General features: G+C 43.3%; 1 protein-coding gene across 5 annotated transcripts in view; it reads left to right on the forward strand.

The window, feature by feature from the left end:
- Nucleotides 1-27,776, forward strand: part of DCLK1 (doublecortin like kinase 1) — a 560,719-nt gene that overhangs the window by 82,572 nt on the left and 450,371 nt on the right. For all 5 annotated transcript variants that reach the window (XM_069758966.1, XM_069758968.1, XM_069758965.1 and 2 more), the window contains exons 2-3: nucleotides 12,087-12,473; nucleotides 22,699-23,045. In XM_069758966.1, the coding sequence (XP_069615067.1) occupies nucleotides 12,098-12,473; nucleotides 22,699-23,045 (723 nt within the window). In that variant the 5' untranslated portion in view covers nucleotides 12,087-12,097. The remainder of the gene's footprint in view (nucleotides 1-12,086; nucleotides 12,474-22,698; nucleotides 23,046-27,776) is intronic.

A 27,776-nucleotide genomic window follows, 5' to 3' on the forward strand; every position in this document is an offset into this window, starting at 1 on the left:
CCTTATGTATGTAGATTTATATACTCAGTAATATATTTGTGTATTTATACATAAATTGCAACACCAAGAAGGAAAATTCATGGAATTATGGAAATCACAGGACTTGACCAATGTTATTGATATGCTTATGGGGAAAAGTTGGAACCAACATTTTTCATAACTTCTTTATTTATTCAGTATCAAGTATGAGCACCATATGCAGAAATCCCCACGCTTACATGACTTGGCTGCTATCAATGAGGTTATTAATAGTTGTCGAAGGAATATTCTGCCATTCTGAATGCACTTGGCAAATCATCAAGATCTGCTGCCAGCCGCTTCCTTTGTAATTGCCAACCAGTCTCAGATGTGCTCGATGGGAGACGAGTTCTGAGACTGCAGGCCACGGTCTCACGTTTAGGCCATACAGGCTGCTCACAGTAGCACGAGCAACTTGCGGCCTGATGATGTCTTGTTGACAAACAGCTTACTGGGACACTTTGGAAAAATGGCTGTACCACTGGTTCCACGACTAAATTAATGTAGCAACTATTGCTGATCACGTATCAGGAGTGAAAAATAGAGGGGTCCGTCTACACTACATTATGCCACCCCCCACTATATAATCCTGGGAATAGGACCGGGGTGGCGTTGCCTCGTGAAGGCTCTTTATGGAGTTGCCCACATGGTCTCGAGACCAATCTCTTTCTATCATTGCATCCATTCAAAAGCAGGACTTGGCACTCAATTATAACCGCAGTCACATATTTGATATTTATAGGTCATCAGGGTGTCTTTTTTTTGGCAGACAAACTCCATACTGCACTAGAGAAGAGAGCGCAGGTCTAACGGATGTGACTTATCTCATAGGCTTAGAGGCATTCGAAATGTCAGAATAACAATGTGGTGAGAAGCAAAGACTCGAATATCACAGTAGTATGGAGATTTGTATATTTTAGTTATATAGAGGGTACAGAGCAAATTTTACAGTAGAGCGGAGTTCAATGACAATTTTATTATAGAGTAGTTCAATGACAAATTGCTCTCTGCTTGGTCAATAAAATGTGCAGTGCATGCAATAACTAGGTATTAAACTAAAATAGCAAACTAAAGGCCTATTCGTTGTTTTTCTAATAGCAGCGAATAGTATGAAATAGAAAAAAAATGCTGACATGTTAAATCCCTCATAGCTTCCATGCCGCCAATCCAGTACTCCCCATCAATCTCCGTTTACTTTGCTGAAACAGTTAATTCATGTGACCACTGCAGCCAGTCACTGACCTCCGCAATAATACCTGTATGTACAGGAAGAGATCGCTGAGGCCAGTGATTGACTGCAGTGGTGACATGGATGTACAGTATATGATCGCTGAAGCCAAGTTAAAGGAAATCCGTCAGCAGGTTTTTCCTATATACCCTGAGAGCAGCATAATATGGGGCAAGAGATCTTCATTTCAGCGATGCGTCACTTACTGAGCTGTGTGTTGTAGTTTCAATACATCAATGTTTTATTAGCAGGAGATCATCACTGCCACACCAAGTCATGACAGATAGCTGTTTCTGTATGTATATAGAGTAATATTTCTATTCACAGACAGCAATCAGAGATCTTGAAAATTCTACAGGTTCTGAATGTACACAAATGGCGTTGCTCCAACTGAAAGTGCTACTTCGTCCAATCATAAGAGTCGTGTGTTTGCACGCGCCGGAGATTGTGACATTGGCTGCCGTTCTCTTGAATAGGGTCTGCTCTGCAGCACTCGGCAGCGGCTGCTACACATTGACTGGTGATGTGCATTGCAGTTCAGTTTCATGTTTATATCTGGTGGCGACCTAAACTAATAACAGCTGATTGGGGGGCACTCTGTGTGAGACCCCCAAACCGATCCAATATTGATGACCTACATTAAGGATCTATACAACAAATTGACTGAGCAAAAATCAATCCTCAGCCTCCTATTGTAATATTCCTATAGATATGTAAAAAAATATGTAAAATGTAACCTTTAAATATCAAAAACAAAGAAATGAGCAGGAGCATAAGTTGGAATACATGCAATGTAAAGGCGCTTGTTCACACTGCAAAACATACAGTAGAAACAAAATGAGCATTTACCCTGCTGTACGTAAGTAGACAGTAATAGTACATGTACATACCATAGGATATTTTATTAAACACTGTTTTTTATAAAAAAAAAAAAGCATAAAAGCCATCCCGCCACGACAAGGTATACCCAGTCGGGACAGTTCTATCCTCTAGTATTAAAACCTCAGCTTGTGTCAGTTATCTACTATATAATTGTCTAAGGGTCACTTCTGTCTGTCTGTCTGTCTGTCACGGATATTCATTGGTCGCAGCCTCTGTCTGTCATGGAATCCAAATCGCTGATTGGTCTCGCCAGCTGCCTGTCATGGCTGCCGCGACCAATCAGCGACGGCCACATTCCGATTAGTCCCTCCCTACTCCCCTGCAGTTAGTGCCCGCTCTATACTCCCCGCAGTCACCGCTCACACAGGGTTAATGCCAGCGGTAACGGACCGAGTTATGCCGCGGGTAACTCACTCCGTTACCGCCGCTATTAACCCTGTGTGACCAACTTTTTACTATTAATGCTGCCTATGCAAAGACAGGATCTAATGTTAAAAATAATAAAAAAAATAAAAAATCATTGTATACTCACCTTTTGCCGCCTTTCCCGCTCCTCGCGACGCTCCGGTAACCGCTCCATGCAAGCGGCAGGTTCCGGTGGCAAGGATGGTATGCGACAAGGACCTGCCATGACGTCACGGTCATGTGACTGCGACGTCATCACGGGTCCTTCGCTACCAATCCTGGGACCGGAAGCTGCCGAGTGCACTGCACACAGGCGACATGACTACAAGGGCTCCCTCGGAAGGTGAGTATATGTTTATTTTTTAACCTGTAACATACGTGGCTGGGCAATATACTACGTCGCTGTGCAATATACTACGTGGCTCTGTGCTGTATACTACGTCACTGGGCAATATACTACGCGACTGGGCAATATACTACGTGACTGGGCAATATACTACGTGGCTGTGCAACATACTACTTCACTGGGCAATATACTACGTGGCTGTGCAATATACTACTTCACCGGGCAATATACTACGTGGCTCTGTGCTGTATACTACGTGGCTGGGCAATATACTACGTCACTGGGCAATATACTACGTGACTGGGCAATATACTACGTGACTGGGCAATATACTATGTCACTGGGCAATATACTACGTCACTGGGCAATATACTACGTGGCTGGGCAATATACTATGTCACTGGGCAATATGCTACGTGACTGGGCAATATACTACGTAACTTGGCAATATACTACGTGTCTGGGCAATATACTACGTGACTGGGCAATATACTACGTGGCTGGACAATATACTACGTTACTGGGCAATATACTACGTTACTGGTCAAAATACTACGTGTCTGGGCAATATACTACGTGGCTGGACAATATACTACGTGGCTGGACAATATACTACGTGACTGGGCAATATACTACGTGGCTGGACAATATACTACGTGACTGGGCAATATACTACATGGCTGGACAATATACTACGTGACTGGGCAATATACTACGTGGCTGGACAATATACTACGTGACTGGGCAATATACTACGTGACTGGGCAATATACTACGTTACTGGGCAATATACTACGTGTCTGGGCAATATACTACGTGGCTGGACAATATACTACGTGACTGGGCAATATACTACGTGGCTGGACAATATACTACGTGGCTGGACAATATACTACGTGACTGGGCAATATACTACGTTACTGGGCAATATACTACGTGACTGGGCAATATACTACGTGACTGGGCAATATACTACGTTACTGGGCAATATACTACGTGTCTAGGCAATATACTACGTGGCTGGACAATATACTACGTGTCTGGACAATATACTACGTGGCTGGACAATATACTACGTGGCTGGACAATATACTATGTGACTGGGCAATATACTACGTAACTTCGCTACCAATCCTGGGACCGGAAGCTGCCGAGTGCACTGCACACAGGCGACATGACTACAAGGGCTCCCTCGGAAGGTGAGTATATGTTTATTTTTTAACCTGTAACATACGTGGCTGGGCAATATACTACGTCGCTGTGCAATATACTACGTGGCTCTGTGCTGTATACTACGTCACTGGGCAATATACTACGCGACTGGGCAATATACTACGTGACTGGGCAATATACTACGTGACTGGGCAATATACTATGTCACTGGGCAATATACTACGTGGCTGGGCAATATACTATGTCACTGGGCAATATACTACGTGGCTGGGCAATATACTATGTCACTGGGCAATATGCTACGTGACTGGGCAATATACTACGTAACTTGGCAATATACTACGTGTCTGGGCAATATACTACGTGACTGGGCAATATACTACGTGGCTGGACAATATACTACGTTACTGGGCAATATACTACGTTACTGGTCAAAATACTACGTGTCTGGGCAATATACTACGTGGCTGGACAATATACTACGTGGCTGGACAATATACTACGTGACTGGGCAATATACTACGTGGCTGGACAATATACTACGTGACTGGGCAATATACTACATGGCTGGACAATATACTACGTGACTGGGCAATATACTACGTGGCTGGACAATATACTACGTGACTGGGCAATATACTACGTGACTGGGCAATATACTACGTTACTGGGCAATATACTACGTGTCTGGGCAATATACTACGTGGCTGGACAATATACTACGTGGCTGGACAATATACTACGTGACTGGGCAATATACTACGTGGCTGGACAATATACTACGTGACTGGGCAATATACTACGTGGCTGGACAATATACTACGTGACTGGGCAATATACTACGTGACTGGGCAATATACTACGTTACTGGGCAATATACTACGTGTCTAGGCAATATACTACGTGGCTGGACAATATACTACGTGTCTGGACAATATACTACGTGGCTGGACAATATACTACGTGGCTGGACAATATACTACGTGACTGGGCAATATACTACGTTACTGGGCAATATGCTACGTGGCTGGACAATATACTACGTGACTGGGCAATATACTACGTGGCTGGACAATATATTACGTGACTGGGCAATATACTACGTGACTGGGCAATATACTACGTTACTGGGCAATATACTACGTGTCTAGGCAGTATACTACGTGGCTGGACAATATACTACGTGTCTGGACAATATACTACGTGGCTGGACAATATACTACGTGGCTGGACAATATACTATGTGACTGGGCAATATACTACGTGACTGGGCAATATACTACGTGGCTGGGCAATATACTACGTGACTGGGCAATATACAGGTCCTTCTCAAAAAATTAGCATATAGTGTTAAATTTCATTATTTACCATAATGTAATGATTACAATTAAACTTTCATATATTATAGATTCATTATCCACCAACTGAAATTTGTCAGGTCTTTTATTGTTTTAATACTGATGATTTTGGCATACAACTCCTGATAACCCAAAAAACCTGTCTCAATAAATTAGCATATTTCACCCATCCAATCAAATAAAAGTGTTTTTAATAACAAACAAAAAAACCAACAAATAATAATGTTCAGTTATGCACTCAATACTTGGTCGGGAATCCTTTGGCAGAAATGACTGCTTCAATGCGGCGTGGCATGGAGGCAATCAGCCTGTGACACTGCTGAGATGTTATGGAGGCCCAGGATGCTTCAATAGCGGCCTTAAGCTCATCCAGAGTGTTGGGTCTTGCGTCTCTCAACTTTCTCTTCACAATATCCCACAGATTCTCTATGGGGTTCAGGTCAGGAGAGTTGGCAGGCCAATTGAGCACAGTAATACCATGGTCAGTAAACCATTTACCAGTGGTTTTGGCACTGTGAGCAGGTGCCAGGTCGTGCTGAAAAATGAAATCTTCATCTCCATAAAGCATTTCAGCCGATGGAAGCATGAAGTGCTCCAAAATCTCCTGATAGCTAGCTGCATTGACCCTGCCCTTGATGAAACACAGTGGACCAACACCAGCAGCTGACATGGCACCCCACACCATCACTGACTGTGGGTACTTGACACTGGACTTCAGGCATTTTGGCATTTCCTTCTCCCCAGTCTTCCTCCAGACTCTGGCACCTTGATTTCCGAATGACATGCAAAATTTGCTTTCATCAGAAAAAAGTACTTGGGACCACTTAGCAACAGTCCAGTGCTGCTTCTCTGTAGCCCAGGTCAGGCGCCTCTGCCGCTGTTTATGGTTCAAAAGTGGCTTTACCTGGGGAATGCGGCACCTGTAGCCCATTTCCTGCACACGCCTGTGCACGGTGGCTCTGGATGTTTCCACACCAGACTCAGTCCACTGCTTCCTCAGGTTCCCCAAGGTCTGGAATCGGTCCTTCTCCACAATCTTCCTCAGGGTCCGGTCTCCTCTTCTCGTTGTACAGCGTTTTCTGCCACATTGTTTCCTTCCAACATACTTACCATTGAGGTGCCTTGATACAGCACTCTGGGAACAGCCTATTTGTTGAGAAATTTCTTTCTGGGTCTTACCCTCTTGCTTGAGGGTGTCAATGATGGCCTTCTTGACATCTGTCAGGTCGCTAGTCTTACCCATGATGGGGGTTTTGAGTAATGAACCAGGCAGGGAGTTTATAAAAGCCTCAGGTATCTTTTGCATGTGTTTAGAGTTAATTAGTCGATTCAGAAGATTAGGGTAATAGGTCGTTTAGAGAACCTTTTCTTGATATGCTAATTTATTGAGACAGGTTTTTTGGGTTATCAGGAGTTGTATGCCAAAATCATCAGTATTAAAACAATAAAAGACCTGACAAATTTCAGTTGTTGGATAATGAATCTATAATATATGAAAGTTTAATTGTAATCATTACATTATGGTAAATAATGAAATTTAACACTATATGCTAATTTTTTGAGAAGGACCTGTACTATGTGGCTGGGCAATATACTACTTCACTGGGCAATATACTACGTGGCTCTGTGCTGTATACTATTTCACGGGGCAATATACTACGTGGCTCTGTGCTGTATACTACGTGGCTGGGCAATATACTACGTCACTGGGCAATATACTATGTGACTGGGCAATATACTACGTAACTGGGCAATATACTACGTGGCTGGGCAATATACTACATGGCTGGGCAATATACTACGTCACTGGGCAATATACTACGTAACTGGGCAATATACTACGTGGCTGGGCAATATACTACGTCACTGGGCAATATACTACGTGACTGGGCAATATACTAGGTCACTAGGCAATATACTACGTGGTTGGGCAATATACTACGTGGTTGGGCAATATACTACGTGGCTGGGCAATATACTACATGACTGGGCAATATACTACGTGACTTGGCAATATACTACGTGACTGGGCAATATACTACGGGGTTGGGCAATATACTACGTGACTGGGCAATATACTACATGACTGGGCAATATACTACGTGACTGGGCAATATACTATGTGGCTGGGCAATATACTACGTCACTGGGCAATATACTACGTGACTGGGCAATATACTACGTCACTGGGCAATATACTACGTGACTGGGCAATATACTAGGTCATTGGGCAACATACTATGTGGTTGGGCAATATACTATGTGACTGGGCAATATACTACGTGGCTGGGCAATATACTATGTGGCTGGGCAATATACTACGTGACTGGGCAATATACTGCGTGACTGGGCAATATACTATGTGGCTGGGCAATATACTATGTGGACATGCATATTCTAGAATACCCGATGCGTTAGAATCAGGCCACCATCTAGTTAATATATATCAGTCTAAAAAACACCTAAAAAGTAAAAAATAACAATATCTAGAAAAACTGGCTTCACAAGAGCCACCCGGGATAGTGGATAAACTCTGTTATGGGATAATCTAAACATTTATAGGTCACAGAACTGGTCTATTAAAGAGCTGACCTGACACCATATGGAAAAGTCTGCTGAGATTGATCCCATTTATTTTGAGCACTAGATTTATGCTGGATGTTTATGACTGGTGATTGATTGCCCTTTAATCCACCAGCTATATGACCTGTAAATGTTTAGATCAGAGTTTAACCACTATCCGGATGGCTGTTGTGTGTTTTTCTAGAAATTGTAACAGTCTGTCATTGTAAGGGACTTTTTTGGGGTATGTTTTTGACTGATATTTGTTCAAAGTTAAGTTTGAAATATTCTTTTGCGATATCTATACCTATTTTAAGGATAGATCGTCAACATCATTTGATCAGACAACCCCTTTAATTCCATACAGCTTTAATATGACATTTGTCTACCTTGGAAATATTGGCTGGGCTTATCCTATATGTAGGTAACAAATATATGCATATTCTAGTACTTAGAAATGGGAAATTATTCCTATCCCTCCTGCAGCAGTGCCCGAGGCTGGCTCTATATCACCTGATCACAGATCCTGACATTAATTCATAACAAGCAATTTTTATCAGTGCATTTAGAACAATTAGCCTAACGACACCAACTTTGGTTTGTACTGCGATATACCTGTGTCAGCGCTACTCATGTGATGATAAATTAGTCGGAAAGGTGGCACTGAAAGCAATTATTTGGCCATAAGTGATGCGCTGTACAGAGTACGGAGCCAAGGAAGGGCTTGTATATGGCTGATCTGACATACAGGACAATAGGATTCTTTGGCTGGTTCAGGCTCTGAAGAAATAATGAATCCCAAGTACAAAATGTCAATAGGGTTCACTGTAGACTAGTAACCATAGCTTTTCTCACGAAAGGCTCATACTCATTTGCGTAAAAAACGGACAGGCGCAATCCGATAAAAAATCTCATTGTACTCTGACTAATGTTATTCTATGATTCCCTTCTTATCTGTGATTTTCTTCTCGGGTCAGATCAGACTCAGAAAAAAAATTTCAGCATGTTGCGATTGGCTGCGTGTATCGGACGAGACTGGCCAATGCAAGTCAGTGGATGTGAGAAGAAAATTCGCACAGCACATGGGTCATGCGTGTGCCGTCTGATTTTTACGCATCCATCCCCTAGAAAACCCGACGTTTCATCTGCCATGTACAGTAAAATCACTATGTGACCTGTCAGAATAGAATAGATAGGCTGGCATTGGCAGCTGACATCAAGCCCAGGGGTTAGTAATGGAGAGGCATCTATAAGATGACCCCATTACTAACCCCATAGTCAAATTGTAAAAAAATACAGCCTGAATAAAGTCCTTTATTTGAAATAAACACTCCACTAGTGATGAGCGAGTGTACTCGTTGCTCGGGTGGTCTCTGAATATTTGTGACTGCTCGGAGATTTAGTTTTTGTTGACTCAGCTGCATGATTTATGGCTGCTAGACAGCATGAGTACATGTGGGGGTTGACTGGTTGCTAGGGAATCCCCAGATGTACTCAGGCTGTCTAACAGTCGCAAATCATGCTTCTGCTGCGATTAAAATTAAATCTCCGTGCAGTCACAAATACTTGGAGACCACCCGAGCGTGCTCGGGGAAAACCCGAGCAACGAGTATACTAGCTCATCACTACACTCCACCCCTCTTTTACCCATTTGTTTTAAAAATGAAAAATAAAAAAGCAAATTTATACTCAACTGTCCAACGAGATAATCCATTGATGCCCATGTCCCCTATAAAAGACAATAAAATAATAAAACACCATATTCCTCACCTGTCCGACGAGAAAATAATCCATCGATGCCCATGTCACCTGTAATAGACAAAAAATAATAAAACACCATATTCCTCACCTGTCCGACAAGAAGATAATCCATCGATGCCCATGTCACCTGTAAAAGACAAAAAATAATAAAACACCATATTCCTCATGTGTCCGACGAGAAGATAATCCATTTGGCCTGTGACGAGAACTTTGTCACATTAGCAGTGACGTCACCAGCATCTTTTCATAGTATGTTTCCTCTGAAACACTGCAGACTACAACTTACCTGGCTGCAATATACCTGGCTGTGTGTACAACATATGCAGAACAGTTGACAATAAATAATGAATATACACCTGTCCTGTATACTGTAGCTCACGGGTAGCCATACAATTGTACTCGTGGGGGGGGAGGTGCAGGGGTCTTAATGTATCTCTGTAGTGCTCAGTCAGCAAATGTCATTCCAAAATTTACAAAGATCTGCACAATATTTGTATGTTTAGGTTGTGTCATTACTATAAGGCCGGGGTCACACTTGCGAGTTCAATGCAAGAAACTCACGTGAGTCTCTCGCATCAAAACCCGGTACTGCCGCCAGCACTCGGGACCCGGAGCCTGCATGGATTTCTATGCAGCTGAACGCTCTGGTCCCAAGTGCCGGCGGCAGTACCTGGTATTGATGCGAGAGACCCGCGCAAGTTTCTTGCATTGAACTCGCAAGTGTGACTCCGGCCTAAGAGTGGTTGTCCTGTTTATATGCTCTACTACTAGGGTAACTTGACATCATCGAAGAAACCTTTTCTTAGGAAATCCATTCAAAAGATTGTGAGCACAAAAGGACCGTTCAAACCAAGCTCAAGCACTCGGTGCACACTTTTGTGGCCAGACAGTTCACTCCAACTTCCCACCTACTTGTTTTTCGTCTATCTACACTTTCCTCTTCCTCAATCGACAATTCTGGCTTTACATGAGCCAAATAAGGGCAAAGATTCATGGAAAAAAAGTAGGTGGAAAGGTGGACTGAACCGTCTGACCATAACTAGGGTGCGCCGAGCGCCTATGCTTGGTTTGTACAGTCATTTTGTGCTGACAGACGCTCTTTAAAGGGGTTGTCTGGTGTTAAGCTACAAGTCTGTAGTCACTCTATGTGACTGCAGACTTGTGAATGCTCGCATCGCTGCGCACTGTGAGGAGTCTTGTGCCGGTGCTGGTAGTGGCGGGTTCATGAACGCAAGAATGTAAATTCCATACATGTGGTCATATGCCAACTAGACATGTGTGACCTCGCTCAATGCAGGGGAATCGAGTGAGGCTGGATACAGTCAAGTCGGAATGTGGCTAGAAATATGTAAATCATATACTGGCGGTAACATGAACGCCAGCTGTCGACTCCGGCACCGGAGAATTCTCACAGCGCATAGTGACTGCAGACTTGTGGTTTAAGACTGGACAACCCCTTTAAACTCTAAATGAGATTTCGTATTTTAGACCTCCCACTGGTGAACACAGACAGAAGAGGGCTCCTGTGCAAGAACAATATATGGTCCCTTTGCAGCCCAACATCTCCTAAAAATGCAAAATTGCACCTGCCTTGGAGGCATAAATGGGCCCCCCTACCTTGTGGGCCCCTGGTTGGTGGCGCAGGTTGGATCAATGATATGTCCACCCCTGAGATTACCTATTCTGTTTCTTTAGTACACGAGCATTCCTCAGGGATGAGAGATTTTGAATAAGCGGGCACCATCTTATCACCAGGCCGGCTTGTAATTAACAAGGGGTTATCCCCTTTAACACATGATTAATTTGCTTTTATAGTCTCATATATAAATGTTTTCTTAGTAAGATCTTATTTAGGAATCTTTGAAGCTTGCTTTCATTCATTTGTGTAATGTGCCGAGCTGTATACAATATATACACATCTATATTTGGCGGTGTAGAACATGCAGTCGTTTCACTATTATTAGATTCCCCGAATTCATTGTTTGCCGCCCGTTGCTCCCATAGATCTGCGTGTAATTGTTTGGATAGCAGGCGTTGTATGTAACAATCATGGTTGATGGATTTCTTATTTCTTTTCTATTGTTTCTTCTATTTTTAATATGTGTTTATGTTCAATTACATTATTTCTAAATGAGAAACTGAGCTCTTAATGGTTCTCGAACAAATCTATATGAAAGTAACAAAAGGCGGCTCAGTCGCTCAGTGCTACTAGAATAGTAGCGGTGTTAATGAGACCCGTTTTTCTCGCCGCCCACGGACGGTGTTTTTGAACCATTACATGACCGTCATCGCTGTGTATTTGTGCAGAGGAGTTTCTAATCCATCGGTGAGTAACGTTTCTTTCCCTTTGCAGGTATCTCTACGATGTCCTTGGGGAGAGACATGGAGCTTGAACATTTTGATGAGCGCGATAAAGCGCAAAGGTACAGCAGAAGTTCTCGAGCCAATGGGCTACCAAGTCCAACCCATAGTGCCCACTGCAGTTTTTACCGAACCCGTACCCTGCAGGCCCTGAGTTCAGAGAAGAAGGCGAAGAAAGTCCGATTCTATCGCAACGGTGATCGATATTTTAAAGGAATTGTCTATGCCATTTCCCCTGACCGATTCCGATCCTTTGAGGCTCTCCTGGCTGATTTGACCAGAACTCTTTCCGATAATGTGAATCTGCCCCAGGGAGTGAGAACTATCTACACAGTGGACGGAATCAGGAAGATCATTTCCATGGATCAGCTCACTGAAGGTCGGTATCACATTTTGCTTCTTCCTTTACCATCTGAAAAAAGGTGTGAATAAGCCCCAGTCCCAAAATGGGCAACTGGAAGTTTCTGTGGGTTTTCCTGGGTGGATCTGGTAGGGCCTAAATGGTCACTGTTACTCCAAGTATATTATACTCATCTGATAATGAATAATACGATTGCACATTCCATTTTCAGCCTAAAAATCACTTCCAAATGCCGGACACTTACACTGTACACTTCTCACTGTCATGTGTGGACAGCAAAAACAGAAAGGAGCGGATTTAGCCAATGCTGACGAGGTGTAATGCATCATTGGAAACTAGGAAATGGAAGCTCCAGAACCTATAGTGCTGGCAGAATGCTCAATCAGAAGAACTAACCAATGAAATATAGTGTACGACAAGAAAGAGTGCATGAAAACAGTGGCAGCTTCTGGACAAATAGGACTCTTGGCTTCATGATACGCCATAGGGGATGTTTAATGATCTAACTTCAGTTCAGCAGACACGGCACGGGGGTCTTGCTGACAAAATATAAATATAATATATAAATACATAATATTAAATATATATTACCGTACATGAATTAAATTAATAACAAATTAATACATTAGTTAAATAAATTAAAATAAAATAAATATTATGATTATAAATATATTACGTAGAAATATAAAACTTATGTTCAGGGTAACAGTCATGGGAAGCTGATGACAAACAAGTGGAGGGGTTATAGGAAGAAAGCTAATCATGGCGATGCTGCTTTTCTCGTGCCGTGGCCCATAGCTGCCATTTACCGCTGATCGGTCTGGACCTGCTGGGACTGTGCAGATTACTAAATAACGTCTGTGAAGTGAGGACAGGCGTCTTTTGTTCCTAAAACGACTGTGACCCACGGGTCTAATTGCTGCACTTTCGTTAAACCATTTTCATTTGAAGTGGCAATTACCAGTGTAGCAGAGCTAAATTAGTTATTTAACCCTTCCGTAAAGGATGATAATAATTATAATGAATAAAGTGAATGCGGTCTTTGTAGGCTTTGATATCGCAATAGGTCGCGTTCAGTTCTACTGGAGTCCATGAAACATAAATTCCACTCTATAAGGCGTTGAGAACTGGGGATAAATGGGTTAAATCTGCGTTGCGGTCAGAAGGACGATGAGGAGACGGGAATCCAGAGCACGCGGGTTATTAGTCAACGCGTTTCGAAGTTTCAGACTTCATCAGGACGAACCACAGTGAATGTCCTGATGAAGGTTGAAACTGCGAAACGCGTTGACTAATAACCCGCGTGCTCTGGATTCCCGTCTCCTCATCGTCCTTCTGACCGCAACGCAGATTTAACCCATTTGTTTGCAGCTCTCTATGTTTCCTTCTCCGTGGGTCTGCAGCAGTCTAAGCTATTTCAGTGGTTGTGAGCGCACAACCTGACCAAGTGAGCACGATCGGCCATTTTCTCCTATCTTATAGCCAGATAAGACCCTATTGTGCTTTTTCTCCTGCCAGTTTTTTACCTCTCTACCTTTTTATCATCTATAGCTTTCAGATCGGTGGAGGTCTGACCTCCGAGACCCCCACTGGTCCTCACACCCGGGCACTTGGGTCCTTAGTTAGAATGGAGCAGCATTGAACGCGCTCGACCGCCGCTCCGTTCATTCTCTATGGGACTGCGGCGCGGTCAGATTGCTTACGCCTAGGCTAAGTCCTCAGTTATTTCATATTTGATGGCGGAGGCGTAACTTAAAGGATATGAGTGCCTTCACAAAATCTGTAACCAGTGCCCTCACCTACCATGTGCCACTGATGTGGCGGTCTAGCCTTACGCCCGCTCGGGCACCAGGACCTTGGTGGCTTCCTTTCTCCAGCATTCTCCAACCATGCATTAGTGTGGGATGTGATCCACTAAACTAGTGCATTTCATCAGGTTTCATCAGGTTTTGGTCCTGTACTTTCCCACCGCATCATGACAGTTATGATTAATGAATGCACACACTTTTTTAATAGGTTGATTACTCACGAGCATACCGGAAAACCAACATTTGTGCTAGATAATCTGTTATAACTAACTTATATCTAATCCCTATTAAAGATCATGTATCACGCCGTCCTCATTCTGTCTACAGTAATATCCCTTCACACTACACATCATACACAGATCAATGCTGCTGATACCGAGGTTCTAATGCATAAACTGAGCAGCGTACCTGTCAGAGCAACAACAGGGTCATACCCCAGAAGGTAAGGATGCTTTTGGTGCACATACCAATCCAAGATGTCCAAAAATGTCCCAATTCTCATGCGCTGTAACTTTCCATCTTCATCAGCATTCTGCCAGCCCTATAGGTTCAAGAACTCCACATCAGTGACCATTTAAACAAACTTTGGTGCATTAATTAATAAATCTATTAGACATACTCAGTGGTATTACTTAGTTATCTGAAGTAATGGTACAGTAATGGATTCGTTACTTTAGAATTCAGTAATTACTTTACCAGACCCGGAGCTAAGCAAAAAAATACAAATATGCATCCAAAGAACTACACATACAAATACAAATGCTGCAAAACCAATACGATTTATGATGAATCAAAGTCACTTTTCTTTTTTTTTGCCTTTTGGTATTCACTGATGTTTTGGGGGCAAATACTTCAAAATGGCGCATGTGGTTCATGAATTTGCCGCAAAAGTCCAACATTTTTTTTCTATTCTTTAACCAGTTTTTGCAACCAGTTTTTTAGCACCAAAAGTTACAAATCCTTTAAAAAGATCGCAAAAATGCACTGAATTGAAAACTTCTCCAGGCAGGGATAGGAGTGAAATGCGCCAAAAAATTTGACTTTTGGTAAATGTGGCATTTCATGAATCTGTCTAAAACATTTGGATAAGCAAAATTGTCAAAGAAAAAGACTTAAAGGGAATCCATCACAAGGTTTTTACCACCTAATCTGAGAGCAGCATAATGTAGAGAAAGAGACCCTGATTCCAGAAATGTGTCACTTAATAGGCAGCTTGCTATAGTTTTGATAAAATCAATGTTTTATCAGCAAAAGATTATCATTAGAGGACTAGTAAACCTGCTGCCATGTAGTCCAAACACGCCCCCCACCACTGATTGGCAGCTTTCTGTGTATAGGCAGAAATCTGCCAATCAGTGATGTGGGCGGAGTTATACACAGCTCAGCATTAAGAGAACTGCTAGATCTGCTGGAGAAAACTGCAACCATCAACCTAGTAAATTATACATTTCTAGAACCAGGGTCCCTATATAATGCTGCTCTCAGATGGGCTAGTAAAATCCTGGTGACATATTCCCTTAAAAAAAGAAAGAAAATATAAAAAGTGGCTCAAACGTATAGAGAATAAGGGGCAAATACAAAGGCAAATAAAAAGGGGCAAATGACTCAGGAAAAGTGGAAATTCAGCATAATGCAGAATCTCACACCCTTGTTCTCCAGATGTGTGCCACCAGGAGCCGAGTTGTCGCTCCCCGGCCATTTCGATGCTTCCTCTGGTCCGTTCTCCACATGGTAATGACCAGGTGCCATTTTTAGTATAATGAAGACCATGTCAGTCTGGAGAGTAAATCTCAGATTCGGGGCAGCGCAGGCAATAACACGGCCACAATTTGCTTCCCTTGTCCTTGCCTTTCTGAATCAGGAGCTGTTATTAAAGATTGTGCCAGTTTTTCCCCCTAAAAGTGAGATTGTGCAGTAAAGCAGAAATCCTCCAGATCTCATCTGCCTTCTTTAGCTAAATTAGACCAGTATAAATGAGCTCGCAGACATAGTTTGTGCTTAAATAACTGGAAAATGACTGCGCTTCTGTACAGGGCTGTGAAGATGAAAACATGGGCGGGTTATAATGGCCTGTAGAGCGGAGGATATGAATGAGTTTTAGGAAGGTCTGGAGCAGATGTCCCTTGTCAAACATGAAAGGCAAAACCACAGGTCACTTCTTATAGGTATGGCTCCAACCTGGGGTGGCCAACTTGACTTTTTATTTTTCGGAACAGTTTTTCAAAAAATCACAGACAATATTTTTATGGACACATTATAAAACCATAATAAATCATTCTGATTCCAACCTCTGAGACCACCAGCTTGTCAGAAGAAGCATTGCACTTTTATTGTTTTCTTCTGCCATGGACCTGATGGGTGAGACACATTAAATTAATGTTGACTTACTGTTCTTTATTCAGCCATCTACTGTGCTTCGCCATTTAGCCCTGACAATAGATGTTAGAGGAAAGAAGGTTTGGGCACGTTGAATCCGAATGTCAGCTATACACTTGCTTGGACCGAGTGTACTTGTATATAAGGGTATCTGAAGGAATAGCTGTCAGCCATTTGACTAAGGCCGGCGTCACACTCAGCGTATGCAAATACGGTCCGTATATTATGGCCGTTATACGCTGAAAAGTCCCGAAAATAGTGGTCCGTAGCTCCTCCGTAGGCAGGGTGTGTCACCGTTTTTTGCGCATGGCATCCTCCGTATGTAATCCGTATGGCAGCCGTACTGCGTGTTTTTATCGCAGGCTTGCCAAACCGACATACGGCTATACAAGGGATCCATGTGTTAAAAAAAAACACATATATACTGTCTATATATATATATATATGTCAGTAGACACATATATATATATATATATATTATTCCTTCATACAGCGCGAGATAGCAAAAAGCCGGTAATTCAATTACCGGCTTTTGCTTTCTCCTTCCTAAAACCCGACATGATATGAGACATGGTTTACATACAGTAAACCATCTCATATCCCCATTTTTTTTGCATAATCCACACTACTAATGTTAGTAGTGTATATATGCAAAATTTGGCCGTTCTAGCTCTTAAAATAAAGGGTTAAATGGCGGAAAAAATTGGCGTGGGCTCCCGCGCAATTTTCTCCGCCAGAGTGGTAAAGCCAGTGACTGAGGGCAGATATTAATAGCCTGGAGAGGGTCCACGGTTATTGGCCCCCCCCCCTGGCTAAAAACACCTGCCCCCAGCCACCCCAGAAAAGGCACATCTGGAAGATGCGCCTATTCTGGCACTTGGCCACTCTCTTCCCATTCCCGTGTAGCGGTGGGATATGGGGTAATGAAGGGTTAATGCCACCTTGCTATTGTAAGGTGACATTAAGCCTAATTAATAATGGAGAGGCGTCAATTATGACACCTATCCATTATTAATCCAATTGAATGAAAGGGTTAAAAAAAACACACACACATTATTAAAAATTATTTTAATGAAATAAAAACAAAGGTTGTTGTAATATTTTATTTAACGCCCAATCCAATCACTGAAGACCCTCATTCTGTAAAAGAAAAAACATAATAAACCAACAATATACTTACCTTCCGCAGATCTGTAAAGTCCAACGATGTAAATCCTTCTGAAGGGGTTAAAACAGTTTGCAGCAAGGAGTTCCACTAATGTAGGCTGCTCCTTGCTGCAAAACCCCGGGGAATGAAGCTAAATATAGGTCAATGATCTATATTTAGCTTCATTTGCGGTGAGGCGCCCTCTGCTGGCTGTTCATAGATCGTGGGAACTTTCCTAGAAAGCCTGGGAGCTTTCTAGGTAAGTTCCCACGATCTAGGAACAACCAGCAGAGGGCGCCTCACCGCAAATGAAGCTAAATATAGATCATTGACCTATATTTAGCTTCATTCCCCGGGTTTTGCAGCAAGGAGCAGCCTGCATTAGCGGAACTCCTTGCTGCAAACTGTTTTAACCCCTTCAGAAGGATTTACATCGTTGGACTTTACAGATCTGCGGAAGGTAAGTATATTGTTGGTTTATTATGTTTTTTCTTTTACAGAACGAGGGTCTTCAGTGATTGGATTGGGCGTTAAATAAAATATTACAACAACCTTTGTTTTTATTTCATTAAAATAATTTTTAATAATGTGTGTGTGTTTTTTTTAACCCTTTCATTCAATTGGATTAATAATGGATAGGTGTCATAATTGACGCCTCTCCATTATTAATTAGGCTTAATGTCACCTTACAATAGCAAGGTGGCATTAACCCTTCATTACCCCATATCCCACCGCTACACGGGAATGGGAAGAGAGTGGCCAAGTGCCAGAATAGGCGCATCTTCCAGATGTGCCTTTTCTGGGGTGGCTGGGAGAAGATGTTTTTAGCCAAGGGGGGGGCAATAACCATGGACCCTCTCCAGGCTATTAATATCTGCCCTCAGTCACTGGCTTTACTACTCTGGCGGAGAAAATTGCGCGGGAGCCCACGCCAATTTTTCCCGCCATTTAACCCTTTATTTTAAGAGCTAGAACGGCCAAATTTTGCATATACACACTACTAATATTAGTAGTGTGGATTATGCAAAAAAAATGGTGATATGAGATGGTTTACTGTATGTAAACCAGGTCTCATATCATGTCGGGTTTTAGGAAGGAGAAAGCAAAAGCCGGTAATTGAATTACCGGCTTTTTGCTATATCGCGGCTGTATGTAGTAAGAATATATATACATATATGTGTCTCACTGACATATATATATATATATATATATATATACCTATTCTATGTGTACACATTTATTCTACCTATTCTACTGTAAGCTGTCAGTGTGATTTTACTGTACACCGCACTGAATTACCGGCTTTTCTCTGTAACAGCGCTGCGTATTTCTCGCAAGTCACACTGCTGGTCCGTGTGGAATCCGTATTTTTGGGGCTTCCATAGACTTTCATTGGCGTTTTATTTGCGCAATACGGTGACAAACGCAGCATGCTGCGATTTTCTACGGCCGTAGAAAGCCGTATAATACTGATCAGTAAAATACGGCAGATAGGAGCAGGGGCATAGAGAATAATTGTGCCGTATTTTTTGCGAGTTTTACGGACGTAGTTTCTGCGCTCTTACGTCCGTAAAACTCGCAAGTGTGACGCCGGCCTTAGAGTTATCGAAAGTTTATGGCCAGGTTTAGACCTTTTCCATTCTTACTAACATGTAGTAAAAATGGGATTTTGTTTAGTAAGTAGATAAATATCACAGCAGAATGCTAAACCCTACACATCACATACAATGCATTAACGGGATCTGTCACCAGACTTCACACTATAAACTGAAAAAAAATTATTAAATAGATTACTTAGACCTGATGAGGCTGGTATGCTTCCTATGAAGGTCAATGTCAGAATGTATAATCCTTTAAAAAAGCTTCACTGTCTAATATTAAACAAGATGTCTGATCACAATTATTATTTCGCGATCCCTCGTAAGTATACTAGAAATGATGTGTAAGTGCATTAAAATACTTTTGATTGCCATCTTCCGCTGTTCCCAGAGCAGCACTGGTCATCTGCCCCACATAGCCTGGAAACAGACTAGTGTAAATCTATGGAGCCTCATTTTGTTCTCTACATTGATAGAAGTAGCACTGACCCCACAGCATGGCAGAACGGCTCTGGAAAACGAAGACTACGGCAATCGGTAAATATTTTAATGAATTTACACATCCTTACACGAGTAATTAAGAGGCATTATGAAATAAACATTTGAATGAGATTTTCTTCTTTAAAATGAGGATTTTTTGAGTCCAGCTGCAGCCGGACTCATAAGATCCTTGTTAAAGTGAACCAGTCATGTAAAAAAAAAAGAGATGAGGTTAATCTGAAAGTTATTAGCGTTCTGAAGCCGTGCGGCCGCCTCACCGAGAGTCCCACTGCTGGGAGGAAATCAACTTTATTCCTCCCTGCAGCCCCCGGTTTTCAGTCATAGGGGTGGGCCGACTTGGCTTCAGTCACCGCTCAGTACATAGTGAGCGATGGCTGTAACTGCCACAGCACTGATCGACTGTTGGCTCTAATGCTGAGCGAGCTGTCAGTCAGTGCGGGGGGTGCAGTAATAGCCGAGCGGTGACTGAAGCCACATCTTTATGACTGAAAGCCTGAGTCTGCCGGTAGGAATAAAGTTAATTTCCACCCGACAGAGGGGCTCTCAGTGCTGGTGTCGGGCAGCTTTAGATCGTTATTAACCTGCAGGTTAACCCCATATCTGCAAGTTAATTTTTTTTTTACATAACAAGTTCCCTTTAGTTTTGAGGGTTGTACAGCCATTTTCATATAAGTCCACCAAACTCACCAGGTGTCAGTGATCACTTTTCCTGTGTATAGCGGTGCGCCCTCGCATGTGGCAAGGCGCCTTCAAGGCTTTGTTTGCACTATATGAACAACAACCCCCTCTGCATTTTAAAGGCTATGCTCCAATGTCCATATTTTATTCTTACCCGTACCTGATCTCCAGCATGTCTATTTTTGGGGGTCAGTGTGGGCAAGTCACTGGCATATTCAGCATATTTACTGCAGGTTTTGTAGCGTCTGTGTCGCTAATATATTCTGCCCCTATATGCGAGTAGTAAAGTGATTTTTTCTATACTAGTTTGTACATTCACATTTTATATTGCTGGTGTCCCAGAGGCTTTAGACAAATGAGGTTTTCTTTTTTTCCTAGTAAAATATATGGCAATAATAGTTCAAAATGATTGCAATTGACTTAATTGAATTTTTTTTTTTTTTTTTGGGGGGTAGGGTGGTATTTAATAATATAGCAAGCTTTTTTCAGAGAGAGTCCTGTCCAAGTATCCCAAATGGACCCTCTTCCAACCCCATAGTGCCAAGCAGCTGAGCCCATTATTACGGATACATGTTACAGTAGATGTCACTCATCTCGCAGTTAAATCCTTGCAAAATCTTTTGAAGTTTTATTTTCGTTATGTGCCGCCATTGGTCTAAGTTTCCATTATAACAGGTGGATTTAAATCTCCGTCTTGTAAAGTAATTAATTCCAATCTTCTCCTACAAAAAGCCGTCTTCATGCTTGGTACACTAGAACAGCTGTTTTAGTGCAGACATAGTTGTAATGTAATAAATCTGTCTGCAACTGATCATAAATTTTCTTTAACGGGAGTATGGCTATGTTCAGAGTCCTATAAAATAGATGATTACCAGGCAAGTGAGGAAAGAAGGATCCTGGTTCTACATTCTAGAATCTAGAACGTAAGGAGTAGTAAGACAAGTGAAAACTCTGACTTGATTTTCTTTCTAAACTATAGGATGAACACAATAATGACTGTATTACTGCCTACTAGTGATGAGTGAACGTGGTCGGATAAGGTGTTATGGTGCATTCTCGGGTGCTAACCGAGTGACTTCGGCGAGCTCGACTAATAAGTGTTGAGTCCCTGCATGTCTCGTGGCTGTTCGAACAAACAGGAAATCCCTGCATGTGTTGTGATTGTCGAACAGCCACGAGACATGCGGCCACGGTGAATTGAACATATTTTTTAAGCACGACTAAGTCACTCGGTTAGCACCCAAGCATGCTCCATAACACCTTATCCGAGCACGCTTGCTCATCACTACTGCCTACAGGTGATATGAGTACATTTAAAGAGAAGCTGTCGCCAGCTTTTCCATATATCATGCATTGCCACCACCTCTTAGCCCTCTTTTTATATACTCATTTGCACCACATACCTCCCAAAATATCTTTTACATTTGTCCCACACGGTTTGCCAATGTGTGTAGTTCGGCAGTACCCGATGCCTTTCTGTGCCGGCAGTCACTGCTCCTCCGCCTTTGATTGATCATCTACTTCATCCACACAGCTCGTACAAAACTCTTGCCTTCACAGCTATGATCTAGCAGAGCAACTTCCTGCGTCAGACAGGCCACGTGGATGACGTAGGAGATGTCATTCACATCAGTAAAAGTGGAGACAATTGCTGGCACAGAGGTTGCGCCAAGCATGGTCTCTGCACCCACAGTATACAGCGCCACCCATTAGTATGTATAAGGCTTTTTTTATAATGTTTGTGAAGAACATGGGGTTTATACAAAGTAGTTGTAGGGACATTTCCAAGAGTGGGTGGCAATGGATTATACAAGGGAAACCTGGTGACAAATTCCCTTTAAGGCAAGCATAATAGGGCTTGTGGCCCCCAATCATCTATACTATTGTGTCTGGCTATAATGACAGACACCACCAGTTTGTTATTTTGGACCAAGTTTGAAGTTAATAGCTCTTCCATTTTCCCAGACATGGTCATGAATGGGGGGCATAGAGGTGACGTGAACCTGGCCTTACTGGTGCTGCGCTGCAAAACCAGACACAACCCATGGACAAGAGTAGGTTTGGTTCTAGGAAAGAAGAGACTTTTGTTTTGGTCTACTGCACTAAAACAATTTTTTTTTTCACTTTTCATTAAGGTGAAAGTTATGTTTGTGGATCTATTGAGCCATTTAAAAAACTGGAGTACACAAAGAATGTAAACCCCAACTGGTCTGTGAATGTGAAGACAAGTGGTAGCCCTCGCTCAGTGCAACCTCTGGCTACCCCTAAGCCGAGCACCTCGGAAGGAAGAGAGAACAAAGATTTTATAAGGCCCAAGCTTGTCACAATCATCAGGAGTGGTGTGAAGCCTCGCAAAGCCGTCCGGATTCTCCTCAACAAGAAAACAGCCCATTCATTCGAGCAAGTTCTCACTGATATAACTGACGCCATAAAGCTGGATTCTGGGGTGGTGAAGCGTCTCTATACACTGGATGGAAAACAGGTAAGGTGCTTGGTAGATAATTACCCAAGTCACTTTCTGCTATGCTCTTATGCTTGCCTGGCTATAGCGTTCTCGCTCGCTACTGATAGAAGAACTGGAATTTATCTGGAGGTGCGACGGGTGATGTTTGGTATAAAATTAATAAAAGTCCAAGTTGGTCAAAATCTTGATCCATTGTTAGAATCAGAGGAGTTGTCCCATGAGGACAACCTATGTGTAGAAATAAGTTCTTAGATTTACATATTGAGCTCCGTAAAGTAAAACTTTTATCACCAAAGAAGAAGCCATTGCTAGACATGTGCCGTGCAGTGGGAAAAATGTATCATTACGTGCAAGGCTCTAGAGTCAGTAAGCCAAACCTCCAACTCCTCAATTTCCCTGACTCCACAGCACAGGTCACTACTGAGCATGTGCATAAAGTGCAGCACAGATTGATCTCCACAGCATTGCCTCACTACTGAGCATGTGCATAAAGTGCAGCACAGATTCATCTCAACTAAAAGCCCAGATCCTTAGATCAGGAAGAGAACAGACATTTGTAGGACATGTCATCACTTTCCCAAATTATCATGAAAACATTTACAACACATCCTATACTGAACCCAATTGATTGTATATTTTAGGAGTCGGAGTCCGTCCATTTTAAACCAACTCCGACTCCACCAAAATGGACAGCGACTCCGACTTCACAGCCCTGATTACATGTCGGCCATTCATATTATTGGCCACATTAATTAGCGAATGGATTGAGTTCACCAGATTGGCTCTCCCTCACAGAGGGACTCTCCCTTAGGGCTTCCATAGACATAGGTCGGCTGAACCTACATGTAGCAACGATGTAATCTGTATTGGGGCGCTAGCCAACTCATGGTCGGCAGAGACGTTAATCAGGCAAGTCCAATTTTGGACTGACGATAGCATTGTTCTCCCTGAGATAAGTGTCAGTCAGCGTCTTTCTCATAGAGCACATAGGAGCACTCGGCTGAGCGAGCGCTACTGTGGATGGGAGAGTCAGCTTAGATGGCCGTCATCCGAACGACTGACTAAAGCATCGTTCGTCCGACAGTCATGTAGAGAGTACGGCTGACTTTACAGAGGGGCTCTCCGTTTTGCTGATAAACCATGGTTTGCTCACAGATTTTGGACTGATCCAATCAATCTTTATTGATGATGATGCCATTGCTCTTAGTTAGCCGTTTATGCACAGATATTTTGTAACGCTACAACCAATTCCCTTTTTTCATTTCTGTTATGATCCTCCTAAACTGAAACCTTTTTTCTGCTCTATAATAGTTTTGCAGGTCAGTTTTCTTTTAGATGATTTTTACACACTACAATCATAGTGATCGGCAGACTGATTGTTATGTACAACAGGTCAGTACTCCAGCAAATGAGACAGATTTCAGCAAATCAGCTGGCTAATTACACAGACTAACCAAAACTGATATTGGTGTGATTGGGCAGAAACTGGCCAGACGTGGCACTCAGCCACAGAGGGAAATCTTGAGTAGATGATGTGGCCATAGGTTCCTCCGGTTTTTTTTGGGTAACAAAAACCTACTGATAGATTAATTTAATAAATCTCATTCCAAAATGGGCAGCACGGTATCTGAGTGATTGACTTTGTTACTGTGCAGCTCAGGGTTCAAATCCAACCAAGGACAACATCTACATGGGAATTGTATGTTCTCCCAATGTGTATGTGAGTTTCTTCCCATGTTACAAAGACATAATGACAATGTCTGTAAAGTGCAGTAAAATATGTTGGCATCAGGTAAATAATAGAAATAAATAAGTAGACTTTTTGACCAGGATTTAACAGGAGGTCTAGCAACAGATGAGTCCATCTCTATTGTCAAAGGAGCTGAGATATTGAATAGTTAGTGAGCTTATCAGATGATGAAGATGGAAACAGATAATTGAGCTTTAACCCCTTCCCGACCTTTGACGCATATGCTGCGTCATGAAAGTCGGTGCCATTCCGACCCATGACGCAGCATATGTGTCATGGAAAGATCGCGTCCCTGCAGATCGGGTGAAAGGGTTAACTCCCATTTCACCCGATCTGCAGGGACAGGGGGAGTGGTAGTTTAGCCCGGGGGGGTGGCTTCACCCCCTCGTGGCTACGATCGCTCTGATTGGCTGTTGAAAGTGAAACTGCCAATCAGAGCGATTTGTAATATTTCACCTAAAAAAATGGTGAAATATTACAATCCAGCCATGGCCGATGCTGCAATATCATCGGCCATGGCTGGACACACTAATGTGCACCCACCCCACCCCTCCGATCGCCCCCCCAGCCCCCCGATCTGTGGTCTGCTCCCCTCGGTCCTGTGCTCCGCTCCCCCGTCCTCCTGCCCGCTCCCCCCGTGCTCCAATCACACCCCCGTGCTCCAATCAAACCCCCCCGCACTCCGATCCCTCCCCCCGCACAGCGATCCCCCCCCACACAGCGATCCCCCCGTGCTCCGATCCACCCGCCCGCACAGCGATCCCCCACTCCGTGCTCCAATCCACCCCCCCGTGTTCCGATCCACCCCCCCGTGCTCCGACGCCCCCCCCCCCCGGGCCCTGATCTCCCCCCCCTTATACTTACCTGGCCTCCCGGGGACCGTCCGTCTTCTTTCCTGGGCGCCGCCATCTTCCAAAATGGCGGGCGCATGTGCAGTGCGCCCGCCGAATCTGCCGGCCGGCAGATTCGTTCCAGAGTGAATTTTGATCACTGAGATAGGTTATATCTCAGTGATCAAAATAAAAAAAAAAAAGTAAATGTCCCCACCCCCCCCTTTGTCAACGCCATAGGTAGGGACAATAAAAAAAATAATTATTTTTTTTCCCCACTAAGGTTGGGGTAAGAACTAGGGTTAGGGGTAGGGGTAGGGTTAGGGTTAGGGTTAGGGGTAGGGTTAGGGTTAGGGGTAGGGGTAGGGTTAGGGGTAGGGTTAGGGTTAGGGTTTCGGTATGTGCACACGTATTCTGGTCCTCTGCGGATTTTTCCGCTGCGGATTTGATAAATCCGCAGTGCTAAACCGCTGCGGATTTATGGCGGATTTACCATGTTTTTTCTGCTCATTTCAATGCGGTTTTACAACAGCGATTTTCTATTTGAGCAGTTGTAAAACCGCTGCGGAATCCGCAGAAAGAAGTGACATGCTGCGGAATGTAAACCGCTGCGTTTCCGTGCAGTTTTTCTGCAGCATGTGTACAGCGATTTTTGTTTCCCATAGGTTTGCATTGAACTGTAAACTCATGGGAAACTGCTGCGGATCCGCAGCGTTTTCCGCAGCGTGTGCACATACCTTTAGAATTAGGCTATGTGCACACGGTGCGGACTGGCCGCTGCGGATCCGCAGCAGAGTTCCATCAGGTTTACAGTACCATGTAAACATATGGAAAGCCAAATCCGCTGTGCCCATGGTGTGGAAAATACCGCGCGGGAGCGCTGCGTTGTATTTTCCGCAGCATGTCAATTCTTTGTGCGGATTCCGCAGCGTTTTACACCTGTTCCTCAATAGGAATCCGCAGGTGAAATCCGGACAAAAAACACTGGAAATCCGCGGTAAATCCGCATGTAAAACGCAGTGCCTTTTACCCGCGGATTTTTCAAAAATGGTGCTGAAAAATCTCATACGAATCCGCAACGTTGGCACATAGCCTTAGGGCTAGGGTTGGGTTGGAATTAGGGTTGTGGTTAGGGTTAGGGGTGTGTTGGGGTTACGGGTGTGTTGGGGTTAGGGTTGTGATTAGGGTTACGGTTGGGATAAGGGTTAGGGGTGTGTTGGAGTTAGAATTGAGGGATTTCCACTGTTTAGGCACATCAGGGGGTCTCCAAACGCAACATGGCGCCACCATTGATTCCAGCCAATCTTGTATTCAAAAAGTCAAATGGTGCTCCCTCACTTCCGAGCCCCGACGTGCACCCAAACAGTGGTTTACCCCCACATATGGGGTACCAGCATACTCAGGACAAACTGCGCAACAATTACTGGGGTCCAATTTCTCCTGTTACCCTTGAGAAAATAAAAAAAAATTGCTTGCTAAAACATCATTTTGAGGAAAGAAAAATGATTTTTTATTTTCACGGCTCTGCGTTGTAAACGTCTGTGAAGCACTTGGGGGTTCAAAGTGCTCACCACATATCTAGATAAGTTCCTTGGGGGGTCTAGTTTCCAAAATGGGGTCACTTGTGTTTCTACTGTTTAGGCACACCAGGGGCTCTGCAAACGCAACATGACGTCCGCAGACCATTCCATCAAAGTCTGCATTTCAAAAGTCACTACTTCACTTCTGAGCCCCAACGTGTGCCCAAACAGTGGTTTACCCCCACACATGGGGTATCAGCGTACTCAGGAGAAACTGGACAACAACTTTTGGGGTCCAATTTCTCCTGTAACCCTTGGGAAAATAAAAAATTCTGGGCTAAAAAATTATTTTTGAGGAAAGAAAACGTATTTATTATTTTCACTGCTCTGTGTTATGAACTTCTGTGAAGCACTTGGGGGTTCAAAGTGCTCACCTCACATCTAGATAAGTTCCTTTCGGGGTCTAGTTTCCAAAATTGGGTCACTTGTGGGGGGTTTCTACTGTTTAGCCACATCAGGGGCTCTGCAAACGCAACGTGACGCCCGAAGAGCATTCCATCAAAGTCTGCATTTCAAAACGTCACTACTTCACTTCCGAGCCCCAGCATGTGCCTAAACAGTGGTTTACCCCCACATATTGGGTATCAGC

Source organism: Ranitomeya imitator, chromosome 3, assembly GCF_032444005.1.
Source record: "Ranitomeya imitator isolate aRanImi1 chromosome 3, aRanImi1.pri, whole genome shotgun sequence".
NCBI classification, from domain to species: Eukaryota; Metazoa; Chordata; class Amphibia; order Anura; family Dendrobatidae; genus Ranitomeya; species Ranitomeya imitator.